At 40.0% G+C, this 25,582-nt stretch overlaps 1 protein-coding gene across 1 annotated transcript; it reads left to right on the forward strand.

Annotated features, from left to right (window-relative positions):
* The first annotated feature begins 1,152 nt into the window (after nucleotides 1–1,152).
* Nucleotides 1,153–24,702, forward strand: LOC109927262 (fructose-1,6-bisphosphatase 1-like). The gene is made up of 7 exons (XM_020527235.2): nucleotides 1,153–1,437; nucleotides 13,107–13,272; nucleotides 17,870–17,962; nucleotides 20,642–20,782; nucleotides 22,247–22,384; nucleotides 22,472–22,591; nucleotides 24,257–24,702. Exons 1-7 carry the CDS (start codon nucleotides 1,268–1,270, stop codon nucleotides 24,446–24,448), a joined length of 1,020 nt encoding a protein of 339 aa, XP_020382824.1. The 5' UTR covers nucleotides 1,153–1,267; the 3' UTR covers nucleotides 24,449–24,702.
* The last annotated feature ends 880 nt before the right edge of the window (nucleotides 24,703–25,582 follow it).

Below are 25,582 nucleotides of genomic sequence, written 5' to 3' on the forward strand. Positions count from 1 at the left end.
GGGAATTTCAGATCAAAGGCACACAACTTCATGGTTGCAGAAATAACCCTCCAAAGTCTTAGAAATAACCTCCAATGCGGTGAAAGCACACTCCCTATCTTGACAGCAAAAACCTTTCCCCCAGGCAGGGAAGCCACTGCAAGGTCTTGGTGTTTTCTAGGCAGTCAATCCTACACTCCTCTCAAATTCATTTACTTGACCAGTTCCAAAAACCCCAAGCACTGAGTGTAAAAGACAGAATGCAGGGTTAAAACACCATGTCATTGCCTTTAACATATACAAATATCAGGTCTGCAGGAGTTTCTCACAGCAACAAATGCATGTGTGTTAAATATGGATGTCAGTGTGTCCCCAACATACTAGTTCACTTTTTTTTGCTGTTTGATGCCTGCACAAGAAAGCAGGTTCAAATTCCAACAACTCTCTTCAAAACTCTGCAAAAGTTGCACAATATCAACTGGGATTGAGAGAGTGTGGAGGGATGAAGTTCCTTTAACACGTCTATGTTTCAGAGATAATTTCAATAAATTATAACTGTCAATCAAAGTTACAGTTCAACACTTCTCACATCACATGAACACATTCAAATTTCATTTCAAGAAATTTACTTTTGTCCTTGGAAGAAGGGAACAGAAGAGTGGAAGTACCTGTTATTTTTTGATAAAGGTCTTTCAGGAGCAGTAAGATCTCACTGTCTGATCTGATCTGATCATCTCACTAGGTTTGGAGGGCGCGGTGGTGTGGGCACGCGTCCTCTGACCGATCGCCGAACTTTGAAATAAACTGACAGCAGTTCCACATTACTTCACGTTCGGTAAAATCACTGTGATAACTTTATAATTTAAATATAATCTCAGATATATTCCGTGTTTATCACTTTATAACAATAACTGTATGTCATCATTATATATCATTGGGATAGGTGTGTTTTAAAAATACAACTGAGCACACCAACAGAAATGTACTTCAAAAAGCATCGTAAATAAATTAGATGCCCATCCACTTGTTTATTCCCATTTCTACGTGATCTTTACCCAGATTCAGTGAAAGATTAACCATTCAGTTTTCACTTGATTGCTCTGTGAAGGAGCCCCTCCTCTTTCCTGGGCTGGATCTTCGTAGGATTGGTTAAAAGTGTTGTCCTGAAAAGTGCCTCCCTCTTGAAGTTTATGGTGTGGATTTTTTAAAGTTGCTTCATTCAGCAGCTCAGTGCACCCTGACTGCACATTCTTTCTTGGAGGGTTTAAGTGAGCAACCGGGAAGCAGCATGTCAGACCGCTCTGCTTTCGATACCAACCTTGTCACGGTGACTCGTTTCATGCTTGAAGAGGGCAGAAAGGCGAAAGGCACCGGCGAATTGAATCAGCTTCTCAGCGCCCTTTACACTGCTGTCAAAGCCATCTCCTCGGCCGTCAGGAAAGCTGGTATCGCCAATCTGTACGTATCCCCTCTGGAAGTAATCACACGCTGCAGACCTTAACCCCAAGGGTGCCTTATGAAACATGTCGGTTCAAGTTGCTATTCAGCAGCTTAATGTAACCATTTATTTCTTGCCGGACTCGTATCGTAGTTTTAGAAAGCTTGCTTCGTATTTTCACGTTGTTAGGGACGTCACCCACAAATTAAACTCCGGTTTCTTGATCAGTTGCGGACTGATTTTGGTATAGATTTGTAGTAGCTGCTCTATGGAGGAAATAAATCTGCGATACAATTTTTAGAAGAATTTCACAAAAACGTAAACTAAACGTTGTAATACACGCACCCAAGCTCTTTCAAACCACATTAGATACTGTGCGTGATTAAAGCTCAGTACTGTCATAGTTTTGTTGTGCCCGGTGGAAACATTTTCATGCACTTTTTTAATTTTTTTGATTCGTGCAAAGAAAGGGGAAAAAAACAATTTGTTTCGGCGTTACATTTAGTCCTTTTTTGTGTTTCTAAAAGTTAGGAGGTGTGTACCGCGAATCTTCCAATAGGAGAGTGCTGGTTTGTACAACAAGAAGTGCTGCCTCATGCTTACACAGCAATGTTACACAGAATATTGTGTTCCTGTTAATTCATTCCAAACGATACTTCGTCACTGTCTGTTCGATATCACCCCCTCATTAGTTTAAAGATGTTGCAATTTCAAATCTGGCAAGTGTCATTGTAGATTTAATGAAAGTGATCCTGTTACTGTATACAACAGAGCTCCCTTCCTGAGATTACATTTCCAGTGCCACTCTTGGTCCTATCATCCACTTGATATTGAAATTCCACCACCAATTAAGAAAGGTGTGCTTTTTTTAATATGACCTTATCAAGTTTTTTTTGATGGTGAACACCAAGTTTGCCGCTTCTACTTTGTCCCCAAAATCCCCAGACTGCCTAGGTGGATACATTGTTTCTGCCTGCTCCTGCCCCACAGTACTTATTTCTTCCTACCTCAGTGCAATGTTTTTTTCTGCCCTTGGCCAGTCCCTCCACACTTACATCTGCGATCCTTCTTATGTCTTGCATCAGTTACAAAATTTCCAGTTTCACCATGGACATGCAATCCCTTTACACATCCATCCACCATCAGGATGTCCTAGGACTCTCCACTTCTTCCTGGAAAAAAGACCTGAGCTATCCACCACCACCCTCCACCTGGCTGAGCTTGTCTTCATTTTGAACAACTTTTCCTTTAACTCCTCTCACTTTCTTTAGATCAAAGATGTGGCCATGGCTACTCGCATAGGCCTCAGTTATACCTGTTGTTTTGTGAGGTACGTGGAACATTCCTTGTTCCAATTCTACTCAGGCTCCTGGCAACAACTCTTTCTTCAGCACATCACTGATTTTGCTTCTCTCTCTCATTTGGAATAGGAAAATTTTACCAATTTTGCTTCTGGCTCTCATCTTAACCTGATCCATCTCTAATTCCTCTGTTACTTTCCTCAAAAGTCTGTTTCCATTTCTGGGGATGAGCTGGCTCCTGATATCCATCCCAGTTTCTCCATCTCCATTGCATCTGTTCTGATGATGCCATCTTTTGCAAAGGACGTCAAATGTCCACCTTTTTCCCCAGCTGAGTATTCCCCATCATTGTGATTGACAGGACCCTTACCTGCACTTCTGGCCTCATCCCTTCACTTTTTCCCCACCAGCCTCTACATCCAAAGGATTGTAAGCTGCCATTTCTGTCCAAGGGGATGCCATGACCATCCACACATTCCCTTCCCCTTCTTTGCCATTTCAACACATCACCATTTCCCAAGCCAACATTTCTGTCACAGACATGTTGCAGTGCTCCAGCGAGCCTCAGTCCAAGCTCAAAGAACAGCTCCTCTTCTTTCATTTGGGTAGCCTTCAACCCTCTAGGACTCAATGTTGAGTTCAATAACTTTAAAGTCTGATTAAATCCTTTCTTTTTTTTTTACACACCCCACACCCTGGTTCTGTCTTGACATCAGTTGCTTTCAGCGCAGCCTACCCATCCTCACCCACTCATAGTCCTGTTATCACATTTTCAGTTTCTTTTCTGTCCTTGCTTACTATCAATAATCCGCTTGTCTGCCTAACCCTTTCATATAGCTCTCTCTCCGGGCTCCATCTCCACCTGTCCGCTCACTTCTCCAAACCCAACTCCCTCCCTCCCTCCTATTCTATGCATAAATGCCACTTACTATCAATTCTGATGAAGAGTCACTGGACTCAAATGTTAACTCTGCTATCTGCCCACAGATACTGCCAGACCTGCTGAATTTCAAGTTTTATCGAAACATTTTTGATTCTATCCAGAAAAAAATCTTGTTGGCTGTAGTTGCCTTTATTAGTCAAGACATTGAATACAAGAGCAGGAAGGTTATAATGGATAACAGTGTGGAGCTGGAGGAACACAGCAGGCCAGGCAGCAGCAGAGGAGCAGGAAAGCTGACGTTTCGGGTCAGGACCCTTCTGCTTCTTTGTTTTGCAGACATTTCCTGACCTAGTCGGTAACTATGTATCCTTCATTACATTTGATGTGTGGAATCTTCATTTGGAAATCTAATCCACTGCAAATTACATGTGAAGTATAAGTAACTTTGGCTACATTTTATCCATTACAAACGGAAGATTGAAAGTTAGTCAGGTTCCTGCCCTTTAAGAACAGATCCCAAAAAATGATGATCATTTTTCATCTGTTAATATTCATGCTAAGGGATGTCTGTGACTTCATATTACATTTAACGGAAAGCATGAGAATAAGCAAAGTTATTAAGTACTAAAGCTGGACCAGTTGCATCTGCCCTGCACCACCAAAGGTACGCACAGAACATAGGTTCATGATAGGCTTGGAAGTGCTGTGCTATCTGCATCTAGGAATTCCGAAGCTAAACTACCAGTTACTATATACTTGCTGTATCTAGAACTTATCTGCCTGTGTATGAACAAAATGGATAACTAACACTTTATTAAAAAGGATGAAGACTTTCCCCTCCCCAACCCCCACCCGACCGGTCAGCACTATGTGCAAGATAGCATTGCAGAACTTCCAAAGGTAATTTCCATCTTTGGACTTGAGGACCTATACATGATATCATGACCTACCTGAACAAAATAAAGCTTTTTCTGCAATAAGTTCAGTGACTTCCAACAATCCATTGTGCTCTTAATGCCTACGTACCAGACAGTAATCACTATACTTTTATACTTTTATCCCAGGGCAATCATCTATAATGAGCATCTTTAAAAGTAAAAAGTGAAATGGATGGGTCTCTCCTCATTCCAAGAATTTGAGAGTTTAACCCTCCTCTTGTTGCCTTGACACTAGTAAGGTTGATAAAGCAGATTCTGAGTCCTTTAAACTTTGCTTAGCTAGGTTCATAGTGCTCAAGAAGCTCATTGTGCATAATTTATCCAACTGTCAAATAAAAGCAGCAAATGGTTGTGCAAATGCAGTCTAGTAGAATACACATTAGGTTTCCTACTGATTTTACCTCTGATTAGGAATTCATACTTTAAAATGTGTTATTTTTCAAAATAAAATTGTCTTTATAGTGTAAAATTCAGTCAATGTTTCTGGTAATACTAGGTGAGTTAATTGCATCATTGTTAATCAAAGTAATAGATCATTCACTAAAGGAAGTCAGATTTTGTTTGTGCAAATAAAGATCTATTGACTTCAAATGTCAAAATATGTGTTAGTGGTAGATTTTCAAACTATATTTATTCAAAAGGGCAGCAGTACAGATCTGACTATGTGATTGGTTTGCAGCTAGCCCTTCTTTTGGAAGCATAATATTTTAGTTGATTTAATTTAGGCTGTCGTGCCATAAACTGTGTATGTAGGTGTGGCAGCATTCTAAATACTTACAAAGTTACAACAAATTTTTCTTTGTGAAATCATGCTTCATCTTGGAGTGCTTTTCACTTGGTTTGCTCAAGTTCAGTGTACTGTATCAGCAAGGGTTTTAAACTGTTGCAATGAAGATGGAAAATATTTGCACAGCATTAATTATTAGCTTGTTTCAAAGTCCCAACAGATTATGCCTCTGAAAACTACAACTTTTGGATAACATTGATAAACATAGTTTAAATATTTTAAACAAAGGAATTGATTGTTCCAGATTTCAATTATGCAATGCATGCAGTACCATTTTGAACATTTGCAAGAAATTCATGTTCTTAAGATGAATTATTCCCTTGACTGTCAGAGAACAGCACAAAATAAAGAAACTGAACATAGCTTATTTCAATAATTCTCTATCCCCTATCCTTCCTCATCATCCCCCACCCAAATCCCTCTGTCTTTCCTACATCACCAAGCCATGTAGTACAGGTGCAAAAAAATACAAGAATATGAAAATGTAAGTGATTTTACTTCAGAAAAAATACACAGTAGAACATACTGTGAAATGTCTCCTGTGAAATGCCATGTTCTTTTATTGATCTAATACTTTCTTGTACATTTTTAAAATTCATTATGATGGCAAAAGAGTGCTATTTGTGAAGTTTTACAGAAGACTGGCATTCCTGAACTAAAGTCATATTTCCTGGTAGTGATGTAATACAAAACAAACCAGAGCAGGAACCAGAAAATCAACTCTTTGCTAACACACAGGATTATTTTCTAAATTGCAAAATGCACTGGAGTTGACAGACTCCTGCAAAAGCAGTAGATTTAAAACATTTCCTGGGTTTATGCTTCTTGAACTTCTTTAGATTAATTCCTATTAATGTAATGACTCTTTAAATTGAATACTTTGCTATTAGCCACATAACTTCTGGTATCTGTTTAAAAGTCAGTGTTGGTCTGAGTGTTGCACAACTTGTACTGTTTTGCAGAGGTTAATAATCTTTTTAATTCTCTAGTCATGTTAACACCATATTATAATTAATTCATTAAATGTCAAACTTCATTACAAGGATCATGGGCTCATTTTCAATCTTACACCAATGTAATGTTAGTAAAGTTTTCTGTCCTACTATTCCTGAGCTCCAAACCTTTGATTTCAACAGGTCAGGCTAATTTTAATTACTTTTAATGAGCTTCTAGTCAGATATCTGTCTGTATCTGGGAGCTCACCACAGGGTTACCGTTGTAGGTATTAGGATTTCTAAAATAAAGAAAATCTTAATTTGTACAGCACATTTTTACAAGCATTGGACATCCCAAAGCATGATATAGCTTTTGAAGTCTTATGAAGGAATGCAGCAACTAATTTTGCACACATCAAGTTTCCACAAACAGTACCCTGACAATGATCAGATAATCTATTTATTGGGTCATTAGTTGGATGAGAGATAAATATTGGCTAGGAAACTGGGCAGCTCTTCAGACTTCTTTGACATAGTGCCAAAGCACCTTCTGTAATCACCAGAACACCCAGAAGTGGCTCCAATTTAACCAGCTTTTCTGAAAGACAGCACCTTTGACAGCATAGTACAACCGTAAATTGCAGTGTTGCTCTGTGAGCTTATTACATGGTGTTGAAGTGGAGCTAGGATTCAGTGTCAAGAATTGTATAGGAACACAACTAATAAAAGAGCAACATGGGAATTTTCAAAGTTGGTGGAAGCTGCTAAAACCACAAGAAGCCACAGAGAAGCTGGTTAGACCTGAAAGCACTGGGTAAGGCTCAATATCTGCAAATATTTCTCTCCTGACACAGGTTGAAATGGAAGGTGATATGTAGCAGAACTTGTAGGCTTTTCGGTTGCAATGACAATGTTATGAAATTGCTAAAAATACAATTAACAAGTCAGAGCAGCTAAGAATAGCCACACTTCTTTTATTAATGAGGAGAGAATTTCAAAGTATATTCCATCCTAAATCCCTCTCAAGACCAGAAAAAATGTAAGGCAACATTTTTGAAGCCTTGATGGCACACTTTGAATCCCAAGTGAATATAGGTTATGAATGGTATGTGTTCCATAATAAATGAAAAAAGATTCAAATAATCAGCATGTCACTGCTTTAAAATAGCTTCTAGAATCCTGTGAAGTTGTGCAACTAAAAGACAATTGAACTAAAGACAGGATTAGAATAAGCATAAGAGGGTCCAAAGTGAAGGCACATCTACTGAGCAGAATCCTATTCTCAAGAAAGCAACTGATTGTTGCACAGAAGTGCTAGAACAAAGAACAAAGAAAATTACAGTACAGGAACAGGCCCTTCAGCCCTCAAGCCTGCACTGACATGCTGCCGTCACAACTAAAACCCCCTACCGTTCTGGGGACCATATCCCTCTATTCCCATCCTATTCATAAATTTGTCAAGATGCCCTTTAAAAGTCACTATAGCATCTACTTCCACTACCTCCCCCGGCAACGAGTTCCAGGCACCCACCACCCTCTGTGTAAAAAAAAAACTTGCCTCGTACATTACCTTTAAACCTTACCCCACGCACCTTAAACCCATGGCCCCTGGTAACTGACTGTTCCACCCTGGGAAAAAGCTTCTGACTGTCCAGTCTGTCTATGCCCTTCATAATCTTATAGACCTCTGTCAGTTCACCCATCAACCTCCGTCGTTCCAGTGAGAACAACCCAAGTTTCTCTAACCTTTCCTCCTAGCCAATGCCCTCCATACCAGGCAACATCCTGGTAAATCTTTTCTGTACCCTTTCCAAAGCCACCACAACCTTCTGGTAGTGTGGCAACCAGAATTGAACACAATATTCCAAACCCTGCCTAATTAAGGTTCTATAAAGCTACAACATTACCTGCCAAGGCAAGCATGTCATCTGCCATGTTGACTACATTTTCCACCTGTGTTGCCACTTTCAGTGACCTGTGTACCTGTACACCCAGATCCCTCTGCCTATCAGTACTCTTAAGGGTTCTGCCATTTACTGTATATTTTCCATCTGGATTAGACCTTCCAAAATGCATTACCTCACATTTTTCCAAATTAAACTCCATCTGCCATCTCTCTGCCCAAGTCATTAACTGGTCTATATCCAGCTGTATTCTTTGACGGTCCTTATCACTATCTGCAATTCCACCAATCTTTGTGTTATTGGCAAACTTACTAATCAGACCAGTTACATTCTCCTCCAAATCATTTTTATATATATTACAAACAGCAAAGGTCCCAACACCGATCCCTAAGGAACGCCACTCGTCACAGCCCTCCATTCAGCAATGCACCCTTCCACTGCTACCCTCGGTCTTCAATGAAAAAGCCAGTTTTTTTATCCATCTTGCAAGCTCACCTCTGACCCTATGCAACTTTACCTTTTGTATCAGCCTGCTATGAGGGACCTTGTCAAAGACCTTACTGAAGTCCGTGTGGACAACATCCACTGCCCTACCCTCATTGATCATCTTCGTCACTTCCTCAAAAAACTCAACCAAGTTAGTGAGACATGACCTCCCCTTCACAAAACCAACGTGCCTCTCGCTAATATGCCCATTGATTTCCAGGTGGGAGTAAATCCTGTCTCGAAAAATCCTCTCCAATAATTTCCCTACCACTGATGTAAGGTTCACTGGCCTGTAATTAGCTGGATTATCCTTACCACCTTCTTAAACAAAGGAACAATATTGGCTATTCTCCAATCCTCTGGGACCTCCCCTGTAGCCAGTGAGGATACAAAGATTTCCCTCAAGGCCGCAGCAATTTCCTACCTTGCCTCTCTCAGTATTCTGGGGTATATCCCATCAGGCCCTGGGGACTTGTCTACTTTAATGTTTTTCAAGACCCCCAATACCTCCTCCCTTTTGATCTCCACATGATCCAAACTATCTACACACCCTTACCCAGACTCATTATCCACCAAGTCCTTCTCTATGGTGAATACTGATGCAAAGTACTCATTTAATATCTCGCCATTTCCTCTGGCTCCACACATAAATTCCCTTCCCTGTCCTTGAGTAGGCCAACCCTCTGTCTGGCTACCCTCTTGCTCTTTATATATGTATAAAAAGCCTTGGGATTTTCCTTAATCCTGTTGGCAAGTGCTGCGATTTATAAATCAGCTAGAGTATATATGACAGACAGACCGGGCCTTGAATTACGCTGACAGATATTCTAAACTGACAGGGCAGAATGATCGTGGATAAACAGCAGAATGCAAATATACAAAGGCCACCACACAATGGGAAAACAGTGTTTTCACTGCCAGAACCCAAATTATTTTGTACTGAAGCATTTGATTAAAAAGAAACATGACAAGCAATTACAGATAGCCATTGGATAGATGTCGGGTGAATATTCTAACAAATCACTGTACACATTACAACATGTTGTTCCAGTCTAGTCGATAGCTTTGTGACTTTTAGAATGACACTGCAGAAGGGGCAGATAGACACCAGTGCATCATGACCTTCATGGACCTGTGTGAAATGGCTCAAAATTATGATCTGAAAATGAATCCCTTGAAAGCAAGTTTGTGACTACATGATGGATTCATACTTGGTGTAATTTGTCCTCTAAGCACAAGAATCCCAGCGCAATGACAAGAATGAAGGTCTGGAGTTCCAGCTCCATAGACAGCAAACAAAAGCTACTCCTTTCAGTTGGAGCAAGTCTAAAACTTGGACCGGTAACCTTCAACATGCCAAAAGAGATTTGCAACAGCTTTCTAACTACCTTTTGAATCCTGTTCACAATACACAGGTGGCTGTTCATGCTGTTGGCATTTCCACAGCTCCAAAGAGTGTAATGAAGGTGGTCTGAAATAATTAGCTTCACTTTCCTGGAATGGAAACAATAGTGGATGACCTGCTAATTTATGGATGTGAAGACCTTATGGAAGAAGCCATTGCTGCAGTTTGCCAAAAGAACCTGAAACTGACAAGAAAACATTGTAATTAGGGATGCCCAAAGTCAAATGCATAGGCCATGTACTGACAGCAAAGCATCTTCACTCGAATCCTGAAAAGATGAGAACTGTAGCAGCAATGTGGTGACCAACCTATGTAAAATAAGTGAATGATTTGTTTGATTTGTCAACTTTTCAGCAAATCTCTTGTCCAGTTTGTAACTTGAGTGTGAATTATGTCAACCCATTGCCAACGAAATGCAGTGGTGTTGGTGCACAAAACAAGTGGCTTTTACCAAAATCAAGCTATTAGTGTTGGTAATAGCAATACAGACATAAATGATGAGATACCATGCAATGTTAAAGACCGTGAGATTGAAATTGGAGCAAACCTAATGCAGCAAGAATTACCATTCATTTGCATCCAGGGCATTAACACAAATAGAATGATGCTACACTCGGATCAAGAAAGAGTATCTACTTGCATAAGGCAATGTGAAAATCAAGCCTGACCACAAGCCACTTCAGAGCATTTTCCTCAAGCTGCTACTATCTGCTCCAGAGTGTCTGAAAGAATGTCACTCCACATACAGAGGTACAATCTGGATGTGACATACAAATGAGGAAAACAGATGTACATTGTTGACATGCTGTCAAGAGGAGCACTTCCTATGTAGGATGCTGCTCCAGTGTGAAATCTTCCTGCTTCAAAGTGAAGCAGCAGCTTGTTATGATCTGACCCAGCAGAGATATTGAATCTAACAAACAAGCACTTGGCTCAAATCAAGTGAAATACCAAACAAGATACGACTTTCTAAGTGTTGCAAGAAGTAGTGATGAAAGGTTGTTCTTAAAGCATCAGTCATTCTTGTATTTATAAGAGTGTCTGGGCATACAAAGATGAAGTGACTGTGCAAGTTAGCATATTTGTACAAAAGAAATAGAATTGTTTTCCAAAGAGGAGAGATGCTAAAATGCATGATGAAAACCACTAAATAAATTGAATAGAGAATATCTCTACTGGCCAAATATGAGCAATGAAATCAATAATTACATCAGGCAGTGCAGTGCTTCTTGTAATGAAGACCAACCTAAGCAAACTGGAGGACTGCTGATGACACCTGACATCTGTCAGGCCACATAATGAAACTGGGATTGGCCTTCTTCACACAGGATCTGATTATTTTGTCACCATAGACAACTATTCTGACTACTAAGAAGTAGACCAGCTGGCATCAATGACGAACACTGAGATTGTCAAATACCCAAAAACACACTGCAATTGTTACAGTATTCCAGACGTTGTAATGAGTGACAAGTTCACAAGTGAAGAAGTTAGCCACCTCACAAAAGATTGACAAATATAAGACCATATATTCTCACTGTATTATGTTCAGTCAAATGGAAAGACTGAAGTGGCAGTGAAAGTTGCCGAAGAAATCATAAATGAATTGAGCAAATGTAACACAGATGTATACAAAGCAATCTTCGAGTGGAAAGGAGTTCGGTACAAGATTTAATTCATACCTCACACAAATTACTCTTCAAAAAAGCTGGTGAAGGCAGAAGTAGTAACATGCATAAGTGATAAAATCAAGGTAAAATGGTAGAAAGCCAAATTTCATCACCAGTTTTGATCACTGGAAAGCCAGTCACAGTACAAACTTTCAACACTCTCATTCAGGGTCATGCCAAATAACTTAGGACCCATGTAGAGCAGTTGTCACCTCAATTGTGAATTAACAAATATATAATTGTAACCACAGACACATACATGCAACTGGAGAAGCTGTTCCTTCACTAAAACAGCCATTTGGGAAGATGCAAACTCATCATTTGCCCAGGCTGTCAATAAACTACTAGTTGCAGAGGTCTGCAGCACCCCAAAAATGGGAAATGGAACAACAGCAGTTACCACAGCAACAACTGACATGGGAACAACGTTCCCAGAGAAGTAAACATTGTCATTGTTCTTTCATCTGAGTAACGTATAAGCGTACCATTAAGAGATCTGTATGATTTATGTGTGCAATGCACATGCAGAGACTGATGAGAATAACTGCTAATGTATGAGAATAGTTGTGAGCATTGGGGAAAACTTAATTCATAGTGTAAATAATAAAATCATGGAGGAAAATGGGGATGTTTATGATACAAATGCAATATCATACTAATGTGCCTCCTGGCTCGCCATTGTGATATGACTTTCACCATAAAGCACTCGCTGCACTTATGGCTAGTTCAATAAAGATATAGTACAACCTAGTTTGTTTCCCTCTGAACTCATAACTAAATGAAAGGGATAAGTCTGTTATGGAACTTTTGCATCCACATAATAGGACAGTGAGAGAAAATTGTCTTTAATGATCTGCATTCCAGCATTCTCCTTTTACAGTTAAAATGATGGACTATACTAAATAATAAGACAAATTGTAGTATGACACCTTTCTGCCAAAAGCAATTCTTTTGAGATGCACTAATGACCACATCTTAATGACATTTTTTGTCTGTTTGCAGAGGTAGACAATAAGAAACTGTGTAAATGAGTTATCAAATAACACCTGTTAATGCACAATATGATCATAACAAAATGATCTCCAGTTACAAAGATTGCTCTCTCTGCTTTTGTTCATTAACAACTTGGCCTGTTCAATTCTTAGGGCTCTTTTTAAAGCAATAATATAAATCACTCTGGGACCCTCAAATAAATAAGTCATTATTAATGTTAAAAGGGCAAATTATCAGGAATGGAAGTTGCTGAACTTCAGTAAAATATTAACTTGAACAATATTCACAGAGAAAACATGTAATTTCTGTTAACTTGATGCATTCAATATGAATTCTAGTTTGTATGTACTCTTGAATAATAATGCTGACGTCCAACTCATTTTCTAGTTATGGGCTTTCTGGAAGCACAGTCAATGTGACAGGGGATGAGGTGAAGAAGCTTGATGTACTTGCCAATGACGTGGTAATGAACATGTTAAAATCTTCATTCAGCACATGTGTTCTTGTGTCTGAAGAAGAAAAAGATGCCATCATTGTGGATCCAGATCAACAGGTTAGTTCCTGGGATTTTGTTTTTATTGTAAAGGCAACATTTCCTTCAAAATTAGAAAGCATTTGGTTTTTGGATAAGTACCACAGTATGTTGTATATGATTAAGAATAATACATACTATGTAGGAAGGATATTTTTAAATTGGAAAGGGTGCAGAAAAGATTTGCAAGGACATTACCGGGATTGGAGGGCTTGAGTTGTAAAGAGAGGCTGGATAGGTCTATTTTCCCGAGAATATAGGAGGGTTCAGGGACCTATAAAAGTTTATAAAATCATGTGGGGTATTGATAAGGTGAATAGCAAAGTTCTTTTCCCTAGGTTAGGGAAGTTCAAAACTAGAGGGCATAATTTTAAGGAGAGAGGGGAAAGATTTAAAAGGGACCCAGGGCAAATTTTTCACACAGCGAGTGGTGTGTATATGGAATGAATTGCCAGAGAAGGTGGTAGATATAGGTACAGTTGCAGTGTTTAAAAGACATTTGGACATGTACATGATTAGGAAAGGTTTAGAGGGATATGGGCCAACACAGACAAATGGTACTAGTTTAGTTTGGGAAACCTGGTCAGCATAGATGATTGAACAGAAGAGTCTGTTTCCGTGTTATATGATTGTATGACCTTATACATTAAATACTTCTCAGTTTGTCCAATCTAGGAATAGACTCAAATTTTAGGTATGGATTTACTGTGTATCTGTGAATTTAAACCTGCTCACCAGCACAATGCTGTTAACATCTTGCAGCTAGCAGGACATTATGTCTTGGCAGCAGCTTTGATTGTTAACATTCTTTAAAGGAGCATAGCATCATCGGGCATTATCTCATAGGGGTTGAGTGAAGTGAGCCATGGTGAAATGTGCAGCAGCATCTCAAAGTTGGGGGCATCTCTTGCCATCTCTTCTGCTTTTCACAAGTGGAGTGGCAAGTTTAAAGTTTTGGCAAAGATCTGCAGCTCAGGTTGTGGGTGAGGTTGTTGACTTACTCGCCAAGCTGGCTTATTCTCGTTCAGAAGTGGCAAGTTTCTCACCTAGGCAATGGCAAGTTGGCAAATAATCTGCTAAATGCCTTGTTGACAGTCCAATTTACCTCATTAATATTCAGCTTTCTCTCTGGTACCCTGTAGATTTAGCTCATCGCTTGTTCAGAGGACTCCATGTTGGACACTGGGCACTAACATCCCTGGGCACACTCCAAGAGCACTGGCCACATGCACTCCATATCCACAGATTTTGGCATTTGAAATGTGCCAGCCTCTAACAACCCTCATGGCACATCTCTGATCCACTTAAAGGATGCTTCAGCATTTCAGTACTGCACCTCCAGCTGCACCAGCAACTATCACTGTAATGCTGAAGCATAGACATTGTGCATTTAGGGATTCACAGCCAGCTCACAGACTGGACTTTCTGGGCTCTGCGCTCACTCATTCATTCTGAGCCTACCTGGATGCTCACAACATCTCTGCTTTGCATTGCCTTACCTTTTTGTGCTTTTCCCCCTCAGCCTGAGATACCAGGCTCTTCTACTTCAATCTTCCTTGCTGCCTAGTGCAGATGTAAAGGGTGGAAACTTGTCGTGGTTGTTAGCAGACCTCCGTCAAATCAAGGAAGATAGCCTTTGCATAGGGAGTCCTAGCACTCTAAGTCAGGGGCAGCCTTTGTTATCAGTTCAGGGGCTTCAAATGGTTCATCACGCACTTAAGCTGATCAGAATCAGGATGCTGTCCAAATAAGGTCTGAGGGACTGAATATCGGGCAGATAATTACCTGTCTTTGAATATTTCTGTCTTTATTGTGCTGCCTTCCTCCTGGAATGAGAGTGAGGCAGCTATTATAGGAAATGAAAGTGGCAGAGTTATTACTTCGTGTTGTCTGGGAGGTGCCCCGAGAGACTGATTTTGGCAGAGTTAGTTTGGTCTGTGATTGGAGTAGGTGATAGCAAATGAGGGAAGATGATGCGGGCATTAAACAGAGTAGTAGAGCAAGAGGCTTAGTATGAAGTGGGTACAGAAGAGATAGTGTGAGATATCAGAAAGAAGATGGTAGCACTTATGCTGGCAGAGTTGAGAGGATCATTGACCTTTTAAATACATTGCTGGGCATTCTTCTAGAAGGCTGAGACTACACTGACCTGAGTGGTAACCTCGGACAGGCTGGTATGGTCTGGTGTTGTGGTCTCCACTGCTGTTCCTGGTAGAAGAGGAAGTCCCATCCACTGCACTACACTGTCCAGCGGGACCCTGTCAGTAAAGTGAAGCACTGATTTCATGAACTGTACAGGGTACCTCAGGACTGACAATGCTTGTCTGGATGCACCTTAGGATTTTAAACATACCTGCAAGGGACACTGTTGAATTTCAAAATATCTGTTGAGTATCAAGTTGTTCCAAGAATGATTTATGGTAAGATAAGGCTGGAATTGGAATTGAGGGACACCATAGGTAATCAATGCGGCAAGTTTGGTAAGATACCACAAGAAACCTTGCTAGGCCTCATAGCAAAAACAGAAGATACAATTTGGACTTAGTCTAAAACTGTAACTTACAGCACAGAAGGAGGCCATTCAGCCCATTATATCTGCACCAACTCTCTAAATGAGAAATGTCCCTAGTCATTTCTCTGCCTTCTCTATGTAATCATGCACATTCTTCCTTTTCAGATCATAATCCAAATCCTTCTTGAATTCTTTGAGATGAGATAAATTCAATCTCAGGCAGAGAGTTCCAGATCTTAACTCCTTCCTGTCTGAAAAAGATTCCCCTCAAGTCTCCATTGCTTCTCTTGCTAATTTCCTCAAATCTGTACTCATTCCCAATTCTTCCTACTGTGGAAACAGTTTGTTCCTATCCAATCTATCAGACCCCTCATTATTTACTTGCCAAGTCTGACCTGAACTTTCTCTCTTCCAAGAAAAATAGTTGCAAATTCTATCTATTTAATTGAAGTCCTTCATTCCTGGGCCCATTCTATGAATCTTTTACTGCACTCCCTCTAATGCCTTCACATCTTTCCAAAAATGTGGTGCCCAGAAGTAGAGACACTGCTCCGGTTGAGGCCAAACTCAAGTTTTAGCCAAGTTTAACACAACCTCCTTGCCTTTGTACTCCAAAGCTCTATTGGTAAAGTTTATTAACCATAACTAACTTTTCCTCCCACTTTCAATGAATTATTCACATGCACACCCAGGTCCTTTTGCCTCCTTTACCTATTCTAATGGTACCTTGTTTTTTACTTTACATTAGAAGAACACTGAGACAATCAAAATAAATCAGGTCATACTTCTCTCATTGAATTTCATATGCTACTAGCCTGCCATTTCACCAACTTGTCTGTGTTTGATGTTCCAACATTACCTTTTAAACATCATCCAGATCCTATAGGAACAATTTTGTGTAAGTTTCTTTTATCTTTAAATATAGCTGGATGAAAACTGTGGGAAATTTCAGTAATTATGGTATTGGACCACATGGATCAGGAGAATTTGCATCAGTCCTCCTTTATTCTGTTGAATTGGTTTATCTTAGCAAGCCGTAAGGAAAACCAGCAATACCTCATGTTTTTCAATAACTTCTGTTTTGTGCAAAACTAAAGTACTGTAAATGTTGGAGGTCTGAAATACAAACAGAAACTGCTCAGTAAGTCTGGCAGCATCTGTGAATGGGTACACAGTATTAACAGCTAGAATTTAATTAGAATGCTGGCCCTGGCTGCTGTCAGAACAAACCTCCCTCATGGCCAGTTATTAGATTGACCCATCCAGTTTTTTGAACAGCAATCAATTATTGGCCTGTGACTGGAGTTCTGAACATCAAAAAGGGGCAGGTCCGCTGTCCCCACCCCAGAGCTGCCTGCGAATCAGACAACTGGCAATTCTCTAGCAGCTCTTCAGTCCTGACAGGCTCCCTGGGAGTGCTGGTCAACACTGGATCTGCAACCAAGCAAGATTAGCCGCATAGGGCAATGCCCAGAACTCAGGAGTGGAGTTGGGCTCCCTGGGGCTGGTCAGTCAGGCTGTTGATTTGGGAGCAGGGGTGTGATGAGGGAAGGGATGAGATTTCTGAGAGCATGGATTGATGGTTCTGAAGGGGTGGCCTTTTGCTGCAAGAGGGTCAAAGCTGGATGGCCAGCCCCCCAGGTCTGCAACAAAGCCACCAAAGTATTCCTGGCCACCTCCCCATGTGGCACAGGTGATGGCCCATCAACAGGCTTCAGGCAGGAGGGCCACACCTTTCATACTGCTGGTAAATTACCAGTGGTAATGGGAATGTGATGGGATAAGCTACCCCATTTCCTTTGACCCCTTGACCCCTTTGCCTATTGACTCCATAAATTCCCAGTTTGTTGACCTTATGTCAGAATCTAATGAAAAGTACAGAAGCAAAATGCCAGTCATTTTTCTTACTTCACCTGAGTGTGTGTGCGTGTGCATGATGGATATTGAAGTGGAAAAGAAAGTGAAAAATAAAAGAAAAAGTTTATCAAAAACAAAAATTTCAAATGTTGCATCTCTCTTATAGTATTGTGTTTTCTTACAATGTAGGCAAAGTTGTGTGGAAGAGAAATCGACTGCTGTACTGACTATCTTGTTATTAAATTCCAGGGGAAGTACATTGTCTGCTTTGATCCACTAGATGGCTCTTCTAACATAGACTGTCTCGTTTCCATCGGAACAATTTTTTCCATTTATAAAAAGGTAACATCTTTACCATTGAAATTTTAAAAAAAGCAAAATCAAGTGAGAAAAGTTTAAATGGGAATTCTGCTTTTTGTTTCAAAGTTAAATTTACTTTTTTTCTGGAATGACTTCACTTATTGCAGGGGTTGTAGTGGGGGGCATCCACTCCTTCAGACAGCTATCCCAGAGTAGTAGCAGCCCCAAGAAAACACATGATCAGCCGGGTACACACATCAACTGCAATTATCTGCACCCTCTCCAAAGCATTCACATCCTTTTGGTAGTGTGGTGACCAGAAATTTTCACAATATTCCAAGGATGGCCAAACTAAAGTTCTATGAAGCTACAGCATAATTTGCATATCCCTATACTCCTTGCCACCTTCAGTGATCTGTGGACCTGCACATCCAGATCCTTCTGCATTTCAATACTCCTAAGAGTACGTTCCACCTGTAGTTGACCTTCCAAAATGCATCACCTCACATTTTGTCCAGATTAAACTCCATTTGCCTTTTTCTGCCCATGCCTCCAACTGATCTATATCCTGCTGTATCCTCGGAAAATCCTCCTCACTGTCCGCAACTCCACCAATTTTTGTATCATCCACAAACTTACTAATTAGACCAGCCACATTTTCCTCCAAATCACTTGCGTAGACCGTGAACAGCAGAGGTCCTAGCACTGATCCCTGTGGAACATCACTAGTCACAGCCCTCCATTCCGAAAAGCATCCTTTCACCGCTACACTCTGTCTCCTATGACTACGCCAATTCTGTATCCGTCTTGCCAGCTTGCCCCTGATACCATGTGACTTCACCTTTTGTACCAGTCTGCCATGAGGGACCTTTGTCAAAGGCTTTACTGAAGTCCATTTAGAGAACATGAACTGCTTTTCCCTCATCAAAAAACACAATCAAGTTAGTGCAACAGGACCTCCCCTGCACAAAACCATGCTGTCTATCACTAATATGTCCATTTGCTTCCAAATGCATGTAGATCTTGTCCCTGAAAATCTTTTCCAATAATTTCCCACCCACTGACATAAGGCTCACAGGCCTGTAATTTCCTGGATTATCCTTGCTACTCTTCTTAAACAATGGGACCACATTGGCGATTCTCCAGTCGTCTGAGACCTCACTTGTGGCCAAAGAGGATACAAAGATGTCTGTCACTGCTCCAGCAATTTGTTCTTTTTCCTCCCTTAATATTCTGGGATAGATCCCAGCAGATAACAAGGTGTATAGCTGGATGAACACAGCAGGCCAAGCAGCATCAGAGGAGCAGGAAAGCTGACGTTTTGGGTCTGGACCCTTCTTCAGAAATCTACCTTAATACTTTTTAAGACGCACAACACCTCTTCCATTTTAATAGCAACTTGGCTTAGAAATTCAACACTCCCTTCCCTGATTACTGACCTAAAATATTCATTTAGGACCTCACCTACCTCTTCTGGCTCCACACAGTTTCCCTCCTTTGTCTTTGAGAGGGCCAACCTATTCCATGGCCACCCTCTTGCTTTTTATATGTGTATAAAAAGCCTTGGGATTCTTCTTCATTCTGTTTGCTAACAATTTTTCATGATCCCTTTTAGCCCTTCTAATTCATTGTAATATCGGTGCAGAAAAGGAGTTGTATCCCAATCAATCAGAACTACAGATTGCTGATTCTGGATAATGAGATCACAATACCACATGTTGCAGATGTAATTAGTTTTGAGACGAGATGAGGAGATACCTGATATAGTGGTATCAGATCAACTTATTAAACAACAAAAGTCATACCTAACAATTGAAGGCAGTTCATATCCTAGTTTGGAAGGCTCTTGTTTTCCACTTATGCTAATGGCACAACCAACTTGTGCTTCTTGAAATCTGCGCCTTTTTAAAATCTGCAGACTGACTTTCACGCCTGTCCTTTTTATCTTATTATCCCATGGTCTCTTCCTGTGTTGTCGTGCTCAATCTTGTTAATTCATAAATCTTGGTCACCATCTATGGTCATTGTCTATAGTGATAACTCAAACAATATGTCTTTAACATGACTGTCTGTGTGGAGTTTGCACTTTCTCCCCATGTCTGTGTGGGTTTCCTCCGGGTGCTCCGGTTTCCGCCCACAGACCAAAGATGCACAGGCTAGGTGGATTGGCCATGCTAAATTGCCCATAGTGCCCAGGGATGTTTAGGCTAGGTGGGTTAGACATGGGAAATGCAGGGGTAGGGGAATGGGTCTGGGTGGGATGATGTTCAGAGCGGCAGTGTGGACTTGTTGGGCCGAATGGCCTGTTTCCCCACTGTAGGGATTCTATGATAAAATTCTATGAAACACCCAAACAGTCCACCGTTAACTCTTTCCTGTGTAAACATTCATCGGACCACTGACCCGTGAGTCACATTGTGGTTTCAATTCACTCAATTCATTTAGATAATACACATTTAAACCTCCACTTTCTAGGAGCTCAAAAAATACCCAAAAACACAACATATTTTATAAAAATTATAAAATCATAAGTACTAAAGGTTCACATTTTTTACATAGACCAGTGCATGCTAAGTCACAACTTTCATATTTCCACCGATAATTTGCGGCAAAAATCTCTCCAGTTCCAAATCAAGATTTTCACCTTTTAACTTGTAGGATCTTTGTACACCTTTCTAATAATTTCAGTCTGGTGACCGCCTTTTTTTTATATATACTAAGACTACTGATGGCCCCCCAAGTGAAAAGGATGCCTTGCAGCCAGGTCGTAACATTATAGCAGCTGGTTATGCTTTGTATGGCAGTGCCACAATGTTGGTATTATCTTCAGGAAATGGAGTGAACTGCTTCATGTTGGATCCGGTAAGATCTTGTCCTGTGCTTTTTTTTTTCAAAAACCACGGTGCTGTGTGTACAATTTAATTGTGACTATTAATTTCAGTGAAACCTGCTTGAGATTTCAAAGCTAGCCAATTTTATGTTCAATAGCATTTTCCTCTAATTCATTCAACCACATTTGGCTTTCATGGACCACAAGTTCAAGGAAAGATTGATCCATAAATCACTGAACAATTGGCAATTCTTTGTGAGGTTTTACAGAATCAAAAATTAGTACAAACACAGATTTCTAGGCTATTAATATTGGGGAAGATCCACAAGGATCATTAATTGCTGAGCCCACGGTTTGACTCCAACCAGAAAATCCCCATGCAATCTTGCTGTTGTTGGAGGCAGCCATTGAGAAGTATTTAATGGCATGATAGGAGTCTCTAGTGGCAAGGAATAGGAAAACCACTTCATGGCTCTTTGTACCATATTCATATTATAATACTGGTTTCCAGTAGCATGGGCTTTCATGGTTCAGAGTTTCTTTTAGTGTACTGAAGGTAATAGATATTTAGACCTTTGTTTAATCTTAGCATGACTCCAGTGGTCTGCCTATTGGATGCTGTGTGAGTTGGTATAGAGGGCAGATGTTGGGGGGTGGGTTAGCATGAATATAGAACATAGAACAGTACAACACAGTACAGGCCCTTTGGTCCACGATGTTGCCCCGACCTATTATCCTACTAAGATCAATCTACCCTGCACACCCTACATTTTACTATCCACTATGTGCCTATGCAAGAGTCACTTAAAAGTCTCTAAGGTATCTGACTCCACTACCACTGCCGGCAGCGCATTCCACACGCCCACCACTCTGGCATAGGGGCTACAATGGATCATGGGAATGATGAACATGGATTGCATATGTTTACATATGTAGACATGGGAAATAAGTGTGATAGCAAATGGGTGTAAGGGCCAGAGGGCCGAACGTTCAATAAAACAAATGAAATCCTGGAGAACCAGAATACCTTTTAGATACCCTACCTTAGCACCTGGCAGTTCCTATGGCTGCTTCTATGTCCATGGCCAGCCCAAATCTGTCCCATAGCTGTGCATCTTGGTACCAAGATCCCACCACCAGGATATATTTTCATGAGGCAGGAGTGAAAAGCAGGAAAAAAAATCCTTGGGAACAGAAATCCAGACCTGGATGTTGCATTTTCTGATGTACAATTTAATTGTTTAGGTTCAGCTGACCTTGAAAACAGCAGGAATGACTGCACAAATCCCGTGAATAAAATTTACAAATCTGTCATTGTCAGCTATTTGACTTAAAACACTGACAGTGTAAATGTAAACTTGGAAGTGTAATCTTATTTTGCTAGTAATGTGTAGATTAAATGCCTTGCAATTGTTACTAAGTTTTCAGTTGTTATTACATCCTTGGATTTGTACTATGTATTCATCACTTGCACTGACTTTAATTTTTGTCATTAGGCCATTGGGGAATTTGTTTTGGTGAACAGGAATGTGACCATGAAGAAGAAAGGGAATATTTACAGTATTAATGAAGGCTATGCAAAGTACTTTGATACACCAGTTGCACAGTACATTACGAAGAAGAAATATCCAGAGGTGTGGTAAAGAACATCAGCTTTTTTCTGTAGAAATTGCATGGCTTCATTGCTCCAGAAAGTCACTTTACCAATCTTTAATCCACAGGATGGTAGCTCTCCCTATGGTGCGAGATATATTGGATCCATGGTTGCAGATGTGCATAGAACACTCATGTATGGAGGGATTTTCTTATACCCTGCAAACTTAAAAAGTCCAAAAGGAAAGGTATGAAAGAAACCAACCTAACTCTAGCTCTCCAGAATTATCTTACAGAATGCTAAAGACCTACTTGCAAACACAGAATCAGTGCTAGCTAAGCACTTAATTGTGAATATTTAGAGGTATGTTTGTCGGCTATATCTCTGTAATTCAGTTATCAATGGGACCTCAATGTGCTGAAAAATATACACTGGCACAAAACTTTATAATCACAATTGAGTGTCAAAATTCCTGGTGATTTAGGATCTTTTTTTCTTTAGAAACTAAGCATCAATTCTGTTATGGGACAAATGTCTTCAAATACCTGATGGTGTGGATGAACAACGACAGTTAAGGTTCACGGAGTCTCATTACTGAGCTAAAACTGAATGAGATTAAATGCATTACAAACGTAGATGCAGAGAAACAAATGTGTGAAGAATCTGTGCTTGATGTTCTGAAATGTTTCACTTGGGTCAGTACCAGAGTGGTTACATTATTGGATAATGGACAAATGAACTGAAGACATGGTTCAAATCCCACCCTGGCAACTGCAGAATTTTAAAATTAGATAAATTTAGAATAAAAATTTGGAATAAGTATTGGTGATGATGTAACTACTAGATTCTGATTCACTGATGTCCTTCAGAAAAACTGTTGGCCTTACCAAGGCTGGCTGGTATGTGATTTCAGAACCTTAGCAATGTGGTTGACTTTTCACTGATCTCGGAATCAAGCCACCAAGTAATTAAGTACATGGCTCACCCTAATCATCTCGCCAGTGATTTGTGATGAGCAATAAATGTTGATCTTGTCAGCAGTGCCTACATTTTGGCAGTTTCAGCCAAAAAAATGTATTTGAAGAATAGAAGGCGTATTTCAATATCTTCGTTTTAGTGACATTTATTTGGAATCAGAATTTACTGTCAAAATAGCAGTGAGGCTGACATTGATCACCATTATTTACACATTAATTGCACAGCAATTTCAGGTGAAAGCTGATGCAAAATTAAGTGAATAAATTAAGCAGCTGCTGTCTGAGTTTTGCGACTCAGCACTTAGCTTTGCAAATTGACCTCTTACTGTTTGCCTCACAAAAGCATTGAGCTACATGAAGTTCTTGAACTTGAGTGGTAGGTACAAAGTAAAGTCATCTTGATATTAGTGCTTATCTAATTCAGTCATTTTAACACAATGAAAACTCTTAATTATTGCCAAACAGCTTACCTGGTCCTAAAAGTTAGCATCTGCAGTATGGTTTTTATTTCATCAACTTGCAAATTTTGAAGATTCAAAAAAAACAAGTCGGTTTTGTTTTACTATTTGTTTTTCTTTTCTAAGTTTTGTTTTTTCCCCTGCGTATTTAGCATTAATTTTCCTCATAGGGTGGTAAGCAAACAGTCAAGCCCAGTCTTCTTCATTTATCAGGTCTGCTGTAATAACTGACCAAAGATCTAGCATTGATGGGACATGGGCTATAGAAGAGATAAATCAGTTGGAGATTTTGGATCATCATTGAATAATGGCATTGATTAGAAATAAGTTTGCATGCTCACTGGTGACCAGTGATGACTTCTGAGGTCATCAGTGGAAAATAACTGACACGGTCGGTTTACTCATAGCTGATAAACTGAGAAAACATATATTGTAATGTTTACCGCAGCAAACTAACCTCCTGATGTTCTCTTATAGCTTCGACTTTTGTATGAATGCAACCCCATGGCTTATATTATAGAACAAGCAGGAGGCATGGCCACAACAGGAAAACAGGCAGTGCTGGACATTAAACCAGAGTCCATTCACCAGCGGGCACCAATTGTAATGGGATCCAAAGATGATGTTCAAGAGTACCTTGACATTGTAAATCAATACAATTGCAAGTAACTAGAACCCTGCAATGATGAATCGCAATAGTAAACTGTAAACTGGGATTTGGACCAAACATTGATTTTTTTTTAGTGCAAAGTAACATTCCAACTTGACAATGCAAATCATATCAATCGTAATGTAATTTAGTTACTAAAGTTCTTGATGAAGTGTGTCTGAGATCAGCATTATTTTTTGTTTGTTGTTATGTAACAACCCATGCACAGTTATACGTTCTTGAAGGAATATGAATAAATACTTAGATCAGTTAATCTTCTAGTCCATGTTATTTTGAGCTTTTGTTCTACCTTTGTGTAGTTTAGATGAAATTCTGTACTTTGATATTTTTAAAGTGATATTATTTATAATAAAATAATAAAAGTTAGTAACAGGATTTAGCAACAGTGATAGTTTGATATCCTAGAGTAGAACATTGCCTGTTGTTTGTATCTCCTAAAAGATAACATGCAAAGTTTTCCCAACCTGTGAAGGCAGCTTTTAGAAGTGGTTTGCCAGCAAAATCAGAAACAGCAGCATCAGCTGCCTGCTCAAACAAGTTCCCATCGTCTCACACTTTTCCTAAAAATGGTTTTGCAGTAGTAATGACAACCTACCCAGCAGCAGTAGTAATCCAGTTAAGATATTTAGCGAGCCAATGCAATCTTCTGTGTGTCACTTGGGGCCCTGGCTGGGTCGACATCCTGGCGACTTGCAGAAGGCAGCTGCACAACAGGACATAGGAGCCTCAATCGTTTTTGAAGAAATCTGAGTGTTCATCTGCAAAGAAAGAAATGGCAAAGGTACTGTCTTCCTGGGTTAGAGGTCTGCCATAGCACTAGCATTTCCCAAAGCTAATGTTTAGGTTGGCTTTATTATCATGTGTACCGAAGTACAGGAGTACAGTGAAAAGTGTACAAAGTCACCACTCTCCAGCACCATCTTAGAATACAATAGTTAGAATTTAAACCAAGAGCTGAAATTAAAGAAGAAGAAACAAAAAGAAAAAGAAAATGTCTACATCACTCTTGTACTGCTGGGACTGATGCAGTTCCGGCTGTTCCCTTAGTAAAGATGGCAACTCCTACTAAGTTCGTGCTACTTGGGATGGACAGAAATAAGCTTGGTTATGATGTTTGTATGCTTGAATAACTA

Source organism: Rhincodon typus, chromosome 3 (genome assembly GCF_021869965.1).
Source record: "Rhincodon typus isolate 14 chromosome 3, sRhiTyp1.1, whole genome shotgun sequence".
In the NCBI taxonomy this organism is placed as follows: Eukaryota; Metazoa; Chordata; class Chondrichthyes; order Orectolobiformes; family Rhincodontidae; genus Rhincodon; species Rhincodon typus.